The sequence below is a fragment of the Octodon degus genome, unplaced genomic scaffold (genome assembly GCF_000260255.1).
Source record: "Octodon degus isolate 3935 unplaced genomic scaffold, OctDeg1.0 scaffold00249, whole genome shotgun sequence".
Taxonomy (NCBI): domain Eukaryota; kingdom Metazoa; phylum Chordata; class Mammalia; order Rodentia; family Octodontidae; genus Octodon; species Octodon degus.
The window spans coordinates 374833-387112 of record NW_004524825.1 but is presented as its reverse complement, the minus strand read 5'-3'; the positions used below and the strand labels follow the sequence as shown (position 1 = coordinate 387112).

At 39.8% G+C, this 12280-nt stretch overlaps 1 protein-coding gene across 1 annotated transcript in view; it reads right to left on the bottom strand.

Annotated features, from left to right (window-relative positions):
* Gabra3 (gamma-aminobutyric acid type A receptor alpha3 subunit) overlaps positions 1–12280 on the bottom strand; it is a 289092-nt gene that overhangs the window by 79307 nt on the left and 197505 nt on the right. The window contains exon 5 of the mRNA XM_004646005.3: positions 7154–7374. Coding sequence (XP_004646062.1) covers positions 7154–7374 — 221 coding nt within the window. The remainder of the gene's footprint in view (positions 1–7153; positions 7375–12280) is intronic.

Genomic DNA, 12280 nt, shown 5'->3' with positions numbered 1-12280 from the left:
TCTTCCTTCTGTTCATTAGAGTGAGGCTAAGTGTGACTCGAGTCAGTAGCTAGTTCCATGAATAAGGAACCACAAGAGGAACCCCCTAGGCAAAAAGCATTACATAAAAAACAGACTATGTGAAAGAGCTCAGGCGACGCTTGGTTGGCCCGATCATATTAAATGCTAGAGCATTAACAATCTGGCCCAAATATTCGGCCTGATTTCAGGCCATTTTAGAGGTACTCCCTAAAGTGAAAACTCAAGCGCAAGCTGTTTGTGTCTAAACTAAGAGGGGAACTTTGCTTTTAAGATTTTGAGGCAGAAGCTCCTAGAATCATGAAGACCTTGTCCTTTAGATAACTTTTTGAAAAATTTCAAGTACGTAAGCAAAACTGACCCAATCATACAATTAAAGAGTAAAGGAAAGTGTCATAGTCTCAATAGAATAGCAAATCTCTGTTAATTTGTTCCAAACACCACTTTCCTCTTGATGATTCAACGTGAAGAAACTGCTGCCTATTTCTTCTGGTTTTCAGCTAAATATAGAACACTGGTACTGTGGTACAATACAAAGAAGATGCTTTGTGCACTGTACTCAGTGTTTACGCAATCTCATTGTACCGAATTTCTCCTGGGTTCCAGACCCACATTTCCAGCTGTCATCTATCACATCCACCTCAGATGCATTATTTAAAGTTGACGGCCCAAACACACTCTTATTAGAGAAAGGGCTGAGCGGCAGTGGGAAGAACAAGTGTGACGTGGGTCTCTAGCTCAGCCTTTCCATGTATTAGTGGTGTGATTCAGCTGTATGGAAACTTCAGTTCACCAACTATAACAACGAGGATGTTAACAACAAAAATAAAGTCTCCAGGGAAGGGCCACGTGCCGGGACATACGCCTTAGCACACTCACTCCACTCAGTGGTCCTAAAAGTGGGTGTGTCATGATTCATTTCAGTTTGCAGAGGAAGCGCCAGGAGCACTCCTACAGCAGAACTCACATTCTCAGCCCCAAGGCTGAGTGCTCTGCCACCGATATACAGTGCTACTGTTGTCGGAAGTCAGTGCAGCACTCGCAGTGCCTGCTGTACTGAGTCCCTGAGAAGCACATTCCCTCGGCTCTACAGAATACCTACTTCTTCTTCTCCAGTACTAAGCACTTTGTTATTAGAACTGCAAACGGTTCAGTGTCCAAGGGGGATGTGTCAGAGATACTCTCAGTGCTCCTTTTGAAACTCTAGCTACACTTTAACTTCTTTTTGCAAACCGGTCTAGTGTATATGCTTTGTTTGCTGTTCTTGATTTCCACTGTCTCCTGAAGATGCCTATTAGCACCTTCCCCAACTATGAGATGGCCACTACCTGGTGTCCTTGCTTCCAACTCATCCTCCAAGAGGGGACCTAGAGCTCTGGGACAAAAAGTAAAGCAAAGGTAGGCTTGTTAGAGACTCTGCTTTGTCTTTTTCTTGGCAATATTCCCTTCCCCAGTTTGCCTTGCTATTAAGGTGTGTTGGGAGTAGGACCTCATTCTAGTGTAAAATGAGTGCGCTGCTCAAGGGCTGCTGTCTAAACACCTCTCATCCAATCCTCCACTCTCTTCCCTCTTCTGATTGCACAATAATTAGATATGAAAAGTACGGTGGTGTTGGAGCCGATGTGTTGAATTTGACAGGGCTATTAGATGACAGGATGCTGGGTCCCTGAAAACATCACTTGGAAATGAGCAGTCTCTCAGCGAAGGTCGTTTGCTTTGAGCTTTAAGGAGCAAGAAATCCACCGCTCTTATGTTTAAATATTACACATGTTTGGTTCAGAAATTTGTATTAGTGTATATGTTCTCATGTCACTGACTTTAGAAATAATGTTTCAATATATTCACAGGATAAATGTGATCTGTATCACTTCCCGATTATCACCACTCACTCATCAGGCAGAAATCCTTCTAACTAGGGGTACTGCTCGGCTGGCTTTCCTACTACCTTCCTTGCTACTTCCATTTTCCCAGAGCTTGGTGTCTTCACATGAAATGGGAATGACCACACACAGGTCATTATTTTTCTCACACCCTCGTGCTTCTATTTCCCGAAGACACATCTTTGATTACAGCATCCTGAACCCCACTGACTTCTAATTAGGAGTCAGCTCCTACCAGTGCGGCTTCCTGAACATATCGCATATCCATATACTTATCCAAACTTTATTTAGTGGCGAGATCTTGAAGCTATCACAGACTTTGATTCACCTAACAGCAGCACCATATGAGGCAACTCATTCCCATTTGTTAAGTTTTGCCTCCTGAATCCATTCAATAGAGATAACGAACGTAGGTGTCACATATCTACATCGCGCAGTTACTTGGCAGATCACAGATGCTCTACATAAGGTGCCTTGCATATGACAGGTGCTCTGCACACAGGAGCTTCTCGTATTATTAGTAGAGGACTAGGGCAGGGTCCCTGCTCATCACTGCACAGTCACGTGCACCTTCCTCCACTCTGCCTTCTACACTGCTCCTGGAGTCGGCCAGCTAAAATGCAGCTCCACCTGCCTCTTTCCTCCGTAGTCAAGTCTCCAGACAAGCTCCACTGTCTTTCTGCCCAGAAACCTCAGACTGCCGCTCCCGTGCTGGGCTGCTTTCCTGCGTGGCTCTCTGGGCCAGCTTTGCTCCCCTTCGTGGAGTGCCTTCTGTGTGTCATCCCTACCTCTGTCCCTTACTCAACAGAACCATGTACCTGCTGAATGCTCTGTGAGGTATAGATTTCCTTCCCAGATTTTAATCTCATTTACTTCTATACATCTTTTAGGTCTTAGCTGAAAGGTAATTTCCTCTGAAATTTATTGCATGAGTCCCACCAGCTCATTTTATTGTCTCTGCTAGATATTCCCATAGTACTGTTTCCTACATCATGTCTTAGCAGCAACATGAAATTTCTGATGCATTATGCCAACTAGTGAACACATATATTTGGACATGCTATTTCCTGTCCGAACTACTGTGTACCACAGCCCAATCCCTCATCTGCTTACAATTCCCTACGTCTTCCTCAATATTCAAGAGACAGGACACGCATTGCACTTCACCATTTTCTTTGATGCTCCCATGCAATTCTGTTTCCTCTTTACCCTGTTACCATCACAGTTCGCACCTACCTGTGCTTGAAGTATTTTATCATACTATGCAGCTGAACATGCACGCATCTCTTCAGCTGCTAAACCCTAAGGACACTACGAGTATGGGCTTTGTGCTTAAGTGCGGAGCCTTAAACATAGTAAATGCTTGCACATGTGTTAAATAAAGGTTTCTACTCAGTGCCATAAAGTGGAATTAAATTTCATGACTATTTTCTTCCTTTTATTCATGTGACGAGCATTTTTACTCTATTGCATTAGGTAACATTTATGTACATTAGGTATAAAGAATATAATGAACATTTTTACTCATATACTGATCAATAAACATAATGTCATTAATACAGACATGAAGTTTCTCATATATCTACACTTGAACAATAGAAAAGATTTTGTAAATGTGTGTGTCACTTGGGGCTGGGCTCTGTTGATCTACTACGTACTGCTCACTGCAGAACTGAGGAGCAGGTCAACAGCATCTGCCTCTTCAACTTTCTGAACTGTCCTAGTTACATGCGACACTTAGCCAGTTTTTTTTTTTCCAGGTAGCTGTCCTGTAGTTTCCCCATGGAATCCAAAATAAAATTCGGGAGATCAAAATAATAAAAGGGGACGTTACAGAATAACCCTCCTAGAAAAGCTCAGAGCGTCTTGCACACCTCGTCCAGTTTGGGATTGTTCTGTGGCCGGAAGGCAGGCAGCAGCTAGACTCTCATCAGCACAACGGGCCGGAGCACGGAGTTTTGGGACTACAGTGAACTCTCTACTGTGGGGGAAAGCAATGGTTTCACCATGCTTCTGCCCTTCTGTGTTTCCACTGTTCTCTACTTCAAAATAAGCACAAGGCATTCCACTTAGACTCTCGAACCACCGGATGTCGTTTTGTTGGGTTCAAACTGAAATGAAGAGGTCAGTGTTTATCATCTTCCTATTCATGCAGCTCTATTTTCAGACGGCTAATCATCTGGTCTGCTGCATAATCTGCCCTCTCCGCTTCTCCATCCTCTCTCACTTCTGCATTTGTATTTCTTTTATTTGTCATCTATTTTATTTATTTATTAAAGAAAATTAAAAAGAGCCAAAAAAAAAAGAGAGAGAGAGAAAACATTAGAAATGATACAGAGTCAACCCCTGGTACTGCAAAAGAAAAAGAAAAAATAAGAAAAAGAAAAGAAAGAAATGATACAGAATGTCACTAAACTCCACACCTTCATTCTTTGTTCACCGAACTGAAACCCTTGGTCCCCTTCCCTTCTGAAAAAGACCTGTCTCCGTGCTTCGAATCATCTGTCTTTCAGTTTGCGCTATACTCTGGGTTTCTCATGTAAGAGAAACCACACAGCATTTAAGCTTACACGCATGATTTATGTCACTGAGCATCATGGTCTCAAGGTGTATCCATCTCCTAGCCCCCGTTTGTCTTTCTCTGTGGCATGGCAGTACTCTGTTGCGTCTAAACATCCCATTTTCTTTATCTGCTGGGTTCGGCGTGTACTCTCACAAGCTTCTTTTCCAGCAGTTACTATCTTTGACCCTTCTGTACAGCCCCCTCACTGCTCTATGCCGCCACCTACCTCATTCCACAAAGTTCTTTGCTCTGCACATCTCCTGTGTTCCATTCTTAACACAAATACGTGAACTCCTACTTCCTCTCCAAATTCTTCTCCTTTCTTCACTGTGATAGAAGCAAGCCTCTCGTCTATGGCTCCCTCTGTTCATGCTCTACTCTCTCCAAATTCTCCTTCATGTATTGTCATGCGTGTCTCTCTCATGTTCTGCCCAGCCACGTCAGTTAAGCTGCAATGTCTGCTCCATGGCTTGGGGCCTGCTTAGCGGACCTCAGAAGCCATGTGCCACACACACCTCTAGCCCCTTAAGCTGTGTACAGTAGCTACTTTGTCTCAGCACTGAGAGAACTGACCAATGCACTTCTCATCTCCTTTTCAGCATTTATATCAATTCATGCAGCATGACATGCATCCATCTTTCTTTACAGGTAAGTTCAAATGAGTTTTGACACCACCCTTTACAGTTTTCTCTGGAACCTTCTTACCAACATAGTATTGCTACCATCTCTTCAGCCTTCACTTTTTTGCTAGCTCATTTATGCTGTCAAACAAACACGAGCCAGTCTCTTCACTGAAAACAAGGGCAGACTTCCTTTTTGCCATGAAAGTAGCCATTCTATATTTGTTTCTTTCATTTGCAAGTATGATTTTGACAATGATTCTCTGTATTAACTGTCTCTACCGCCACTACACCAGCTCGTAAAAACTGTTCATTGGACCACTGGCACAAAGCTTATCACTGTGGTCAGAGGAGGCGACACGGCAAGTCCCATACTGGCAGCTAATCATTTACCCTCCTCTCTCAGCACTGGCATGTGCTACTTACACTCACTTTTGATTTGGCACAGGAACACATTCATTCACAGCCACCTTTAAGGCTCAAGAGAGCTACAGTACCACCATGGACCTGGAAGGAGGGGAACTGAGAAATATTGGAAAGTGGCAACACCGACTACCATACTCAGCTTCTGAGCTACAGCACACTAGTGACTCTATCTACAATCCTGGCTTTTCTTCTCCGTCTCTTCCATAGGTTCCGCCTTACTCTGCCTATTCATTCAGTGCTCTGAACTATTGCCTTGTTACTTCTGTGCTAGGTGATTTCAGCTGTATCCTAGCCATTTCCCCTAATCTCAGTCTTGTTTCCTTCAAATCCACTCCTTACACAGTAACTACATAACTGTATATAAAACGGAAAATGAATCAACTCATTCTTTTGCTAAAAGTGTCTTCCAGGCCCTGAAACTGCTAAGCTGGTTTTCTGTCTAGAATGTTCTTTCTCCCTTCCTCCTTCTTGCTTACCCACATCTTCTATCATCCTTTCCTGTTTAAACATTCTTCTCAATCTATCCACTTTTCTCCTATTATCCTGTGCTTCTATTTTACTCTGTGTGTATTTCTACTCCAGTTGCTCCTCTCCCTCTCTCATGTTTAAATTTTCTCTTCACTCCTCATTTCTTTATCATTTTGCCCCATTAGACATCTTCCTAAGTCCCAGATTCTTAGAGTAAAAACAGCAATAAATAAGAAACTTAACGAAGGTCTATTATGCAGGCAAACACACTTCAGTTATTTACCAGACATTCATTGAGTTTCACTGTGCAAAGTGAAAATACAAAAAATTTGAAAACCGCGTAGAAGCTGCACTGAAAAATTCTATTCAATATAGATTCCCTGTTATCCCATCTTATCAATGTGGGCGAAGAGCACAGGAGGTGACAATTAGCAGCAGAGGAGCTATCAAAAGGATAAAGAACCACAGAAGTTTTAGTGTTGGGGCATATAATCTTACTGCACTGGCAACACTTGAAAGTTATTCTTTTCTATAACAAATCTTAATGTCTAATGATTCTAATGATAGTAATGAGTGATGAAATATATAACATTGTGATAATCTGTTTTGTCATGGAGGCGGATAAGTACAAAATACATTTTCTGTACAGTATATTTGAATCAGATTTAATCTGAAGGTGTTTGGGGAGTTCATTTCAAATTCCTTAGAATCCCCAGGCAATGTTGCATGAAATAGATATTGCTGTATTTTTATTTATAACATAAAGTACTATATCATATGAGTACTATGCTGCAGCAGTCAAGCCTAGTATATTCTGATGATTATAGTGTTCATGCTTGTGTATGTGTAATAGCAAGTTTGTATATTTAAATGCCTTTGAATACGTAGTGCCTATACAGGAGCTCCATGTGTTTTTGAGTATGCAAACTTTTGCAATATGAATATATATGTATATATCTGTGTGTCTAAGAATGTTTATATGTTCAAAATCTACTTATATGTGTATCTAGCATATCTATGTCTGTACATTTAGTGTTAATGTGTTAGGAAGTATACATCCACATTTCTAGTCTAAACCTGTAAAAGAATTTTCAGTGGATACCCTAAAACTTGTGACTTTCAACCCTATAATACCCTTAACACACTGTGAGTAAGGCCTCAGTATCTTATTCTCTGACCTCATCGTGTAGAGGAGGGTTCCGTTGTCCACCAGTCTGAGAAGCTTGTTAGGTGTGGTCATATTGTGAGCCACTGACTTCTTGCCATTGTGGAAGAAGGTATCAGGAGTCCAGATCTTACTAGCCAGGAGATTGTTCAGTGGAAGGATCTTCATAGGTCCGTCAAATTTCAGTCTTTCATCATGCCATGTCTGTCGAAAAAATACATCAATGGTATACTCCTAGGGACAAAAAGAGAGGGAAGGAGAATACTATTTCAGTAGAGTTTGGGTGAGAACCCTCAGTTTCCTTAGCAAACATTAATTACTTTGCAATATTTCCTCTGATATAAAGGAGCACGAATGTGTTGTGGCAATTATTGATGATTAAGACAAATGTTTATGGCTGAAAAAATAACACCGTGATGAGCTATGAATATATAAATAATATAACCACAAGTTCTGTATTAGAACTATCTCTACCAACATGGGCTCATTCATCTTACAAGCTGACCACAAGACTGCCTAGTGTAAAGGCAAGAGGTCCATTCTCTGTTCTGTGACAGCCCTAGTAGGAGATACAGGGTACCCTGTCTTCACTGTTGAATAATCCCATGTGAACATCAGTGTTCAACATAGCAATAACCATCAAAGCAAACCTTATACTTTCACACAAATTTGACCTAAGCATGGAAATAAAAATATATCCAATGGGTTAAGATATTTTATTTGATATACAATTAAATCTTATAGCTAACCAAGATAAAAAGTAGCTACAAATAGAAAAATGGGTAAATGAACAGAAAATTAATTAAATTATTAATAAAAAATGGAAAAATTCAAAATTGTGTTAAGATAAACAGATTAAACAGCAATAAATGATTAAAGATTTGGTAATAGCACAGCAAATTGCTCCCGTACATCTTCCTGTAGCTGTAATTATAAAATAGGAACAACTAGGCCCATTACTTAAAAGTAATGGAAAATTACAGAGAGCAGACAGAAATTTCAAGTGTGTTTTCACTCAGAAGATAGCAGCAGCAATGTATCAGAATCATGAGTTAGCGTTTGTTGTTTCCTGAAGGTGTTCTCCCAAACATAGAATTCCCAGGGGAACTATGACTGCTTTCCTGGCTTATGGTGGCAACAAAGCCAGAATATGAGGGGGGAGAGTCTTGGACACAGACGGTTCACAGAACTGATGTGCTCTCAAAGCTAGGGATAGTCTCAGCTCCAAATCCGAGCTAGACCACGGTACTGCAGACAAATGGAGGTAACCCTGGGGCCCGCTGAGAAGCAGGCAGGAAGAATGAAAATGAAGAAACTGGGTTAGGTTAGGGTTGTGAGTTGGCTGCTGTTTTGGCTGAAGGAAATTTTCATTCAGTGTCTCAGTTACTCTTCTCTCATTGATGGGACAAATACCTGGCATGCAAAATGAAGGAAGTAGAGGGTTGTTTAGGTCACAGTTAATGGAGGTTTCAGTCTATACTCAGCTGGTTCCAAGGCAAAGTGGCACATGACAGACAGCAACCTTTCATGGCAGCGGCAAAGAGCAAGAGCAAAAAAGAAGGAGCAGTGGCTACAGAGAGCAAGTCTGTCTTTCTTTCTCTTACATTACATTCAGGCTATCAGCCCCAGGCTGGATTTAGCACTCATATGCATAATCCCAGCAGTGCTCACACCCATAATCCCAGAGTTGGGACATGAATTAATCACAAACTGTGAAACTGCACTTCAATGACTGCATGAGGCTTTGAGGGAACAAAATACACATAAACTATAACATTCTGTCACAATTCAGGTGCTGGAAGCCTGAAAACACATTAGCGTCATGTACCAAAGGAAATGATGAGGGCTGGATGGTGAGATGAGAATGCTTGGGAAGCTTTTGGAAGGAGAAGAACCACTGAGATCATGGATCACACACTCTGAGTGCAAACTCTGCCCAGATGTTTGACTGTCCACTAACCTATACAAGGTGCAGGCAACACCTCCAGTTATTTCTTTTTTTTTACTTTTTATTAGTGTATGTTTGTAGTACATAATGTACACATTCTTTGTGAGGAGTTGGCAAACATACACAACAAAACTTCATTCTCTTTTCATCCCTTTCATTTCCCTCCCTACTCCATCCTTCTAGTTCTTGGTTCCCTTCTGTTTTGCAAAGGACCTCCTTTCTTTTCTTTTCTTTTCTTTTCTTTTCTTTTCTTTTCTTTTCTTTCTTTCTTTCTTTCTTCTCTCTCTCTGTCTCTCTCTCTTTCTCTCCTTTCCTCCCTCCCTCCCTCCCTCCCTTCCTTCCTTTCTATCATCTATCTATCTATGTTTTGATTTTGTCAAGAAGTTGCTTTAAATTCTCTGGTTCAAAGAGGACAACAAGTATAAACCCAGACTCAACCAGAAGAGAAATTAGAACAAGGATCCCACATAGAGCTATGGTCCTGACAGGCTCTAACCTCAGAAAAAGGATGAAAACTAGATAAAATTAACTCTAGAAAAATGAGCCATAACACCAAAATTCAAAAATAGGGGAGGGAGGAAGAGAAACCATTTAAACTGGGATTGAACGATTTTAAACTTCATCTTAGATAGATGTTTGAATGCACATTGTGTGTTTTGATTTAACACTTTCAAACTGAGAAATTAGCAAAATTGATCTCAAGCTGAGGATATCACCACATTAACTTGAAAATCCAACCAAAAAAACACTCTGGAGGGACCAAGCCACAAATAAATGCTTGCTAATAATAAACTGCAATCCACAAGAACAAAACATCTCAGGAAATGGCCATGAGCAAGAGTCAGCTGATACAACACATAATCAAATTAGCCTCCCTCCAAGGACTCCATACAACAGAATTAACAAGAAATTATGAACAAAGTACAATTAGCGTTGAAAGGAAACGGGAAATTAAAATTATGGGAGAAAGGATGACATAAATGGCAAAACTGAAAAAGGTCTATTTGACTGCAGCCTTCTTTAAAAGAAAAAAAATGAGTAGAAATAAAAACTTAATGAATATGTTATGTAGTAGATTAGATGTTACTGAAACAAGATTAATGAACTGTAAGACACATGTGATGAAAACTTAATCAGTTTACTTTTCAGGCACCTAATGATGGAAATGGGAGAGAATAAATCTCTGTCCATTCGTGGATGATAAAAGGTTTAGCATGTCTGCTAAGGTTCTTAATGTGAGGGACTAATGAAAATGGTGGAGAAACAATATTGGACGTACTAATGGATGAAGTTTTCCAGAACTGTTGAAGTGCATGGATCCTTAGCCTCAAGATTGCTAGTTATGTGAAAGCTCAGTGAATTAAAGCAGATCCAAGCAGAACCAGCATGTAGCAGATTAAGAGAACACCACAGATCTTAAAAGGGAAGCCGAGGTGGTATAATCCCAGCACTTTTGGGGGTCCAGGTTAGGGAGTGACAAGCTGAGTCCCACGTTTGACAATTTAGTGATGTAGCAAGACCATGTCTCCAAAATAAATAAAGTAAAAAATTTTAAAGGGCTGGAGGTGCAGCTCAATGTAATGGCTCTGTGCTCAACTCTTCAGCCGGCAGAAAAGATATATTATGTACAAATAATATAATTTTGATTATAATTTTGATTGATAACAGACTTCTCAAAAACACAAAGAGGCCAAAAGAAAGATACCTGTTAACCTAGAACTCTATCGCCAACTAGATCATTGTTTCAGAGCAACATCAAAACAACGACAATTTTAGTCAAAAAACATCCACAGGGAATTCAGTACTAGCAGGTCCTCCTTGTTACCTTAGCCCTTCCTACTGCTGGGTCACTCATGGCCTTGAGGTCTGGTTTGAAAGTTGCCACATTATCGAGGCATTCCTTGACCCCCTTATCAAAAATATTAATCTCTCTTTCCTTCATGTGTTGTTTTTATTTTCTTCATACACTGATAAAATTTATCTGTTTCTTATTTCTTTCACTCCAGGTGGCTGGACGTTGCAGAAGAGTAAGGACTGTGTTCTGTTTGTTGTTATAACCCCAGTACTAGGCTTTGTCTAATAACATACAGTACATTTCCAATAAGTAAATGAGCAAAATAGTCTCTGAAAACATTTTCAATAAGTACATTGAAGTTTATGAAAAGAACTACAAAAAGATTTTTTTTTTGGCTTTTTAAGACAGGGTCTCGCTGTGCAGTCAAAAAGAATTTCTTATCAGATACAAAAGCTACAACTCTTGTTGCATAGGTCTTGCTTTATCTTGGTCTTAAGCATCCAGCAGAAAAGTATAAAAACAAAGTATAAGAAGTAAAGCCATGGTGTTACGTTGAGCTGTAGGGAACTCAGGTCAACAATTTCTGACAAAAAGAAAAATTCTGACATTGCCAATGAAGTGGAAGACCCAATACTATTATGGACTACTGGACTCTTTTAGAATATTTTGCTGAGTTAACACACCTATAATATTCAAATAACGGAACTAAACAAAAAAAGGGGATACAGATGAATGTCCATTTTGCATCTGTGTATTCAAAATGGTTAGGATAGATATATAGTTACATTCTCTTAATGAATAGAGGGATTTGTTCTAATAGAGTTTGTGAATAGGATCTCATGTCCGCATCTTGTACAGCAAATAACCACTAGGAAGACTGTATGCAATGTGTTAATTATTGAAACTGTCCTACCAATTTGGTTTGAAACTATCTCATCGCTATTTGTTTATCAATAAAATTATGGAAGAAAAAAATGATTTCTTCATGCAGGTCAAAGTGAAGTTGGCAGTAATGTGCACCAATGAATGGTGAGTATATGCAGTGACAGACTTATGAGCAAACTAAACAAATAATGACTATGTACAAATGACATTAAGAGGGCATAAATATAAGTAATTAATAAATACATTTCAGCTAAACCTAATCAAAATAACAGTGCCAGTCCTGTAAAATATAGATAGAATGAACCATAGGAAAAAATAATTTTCTTTGGAATAAAATGCCCTGGCACTTTAAAATGGAGTATCACAAAGAGAAAATATTAACAGCTCAGACTTTGCAAGTACCAATAACATGTCAAAATACATAAAATGAAAATCAAATAAATATATAGTTACATTCTCTTAATGAATAGAGGGATTTGTTCTAATAGAGTTTGTAAATAGGATATCATGTC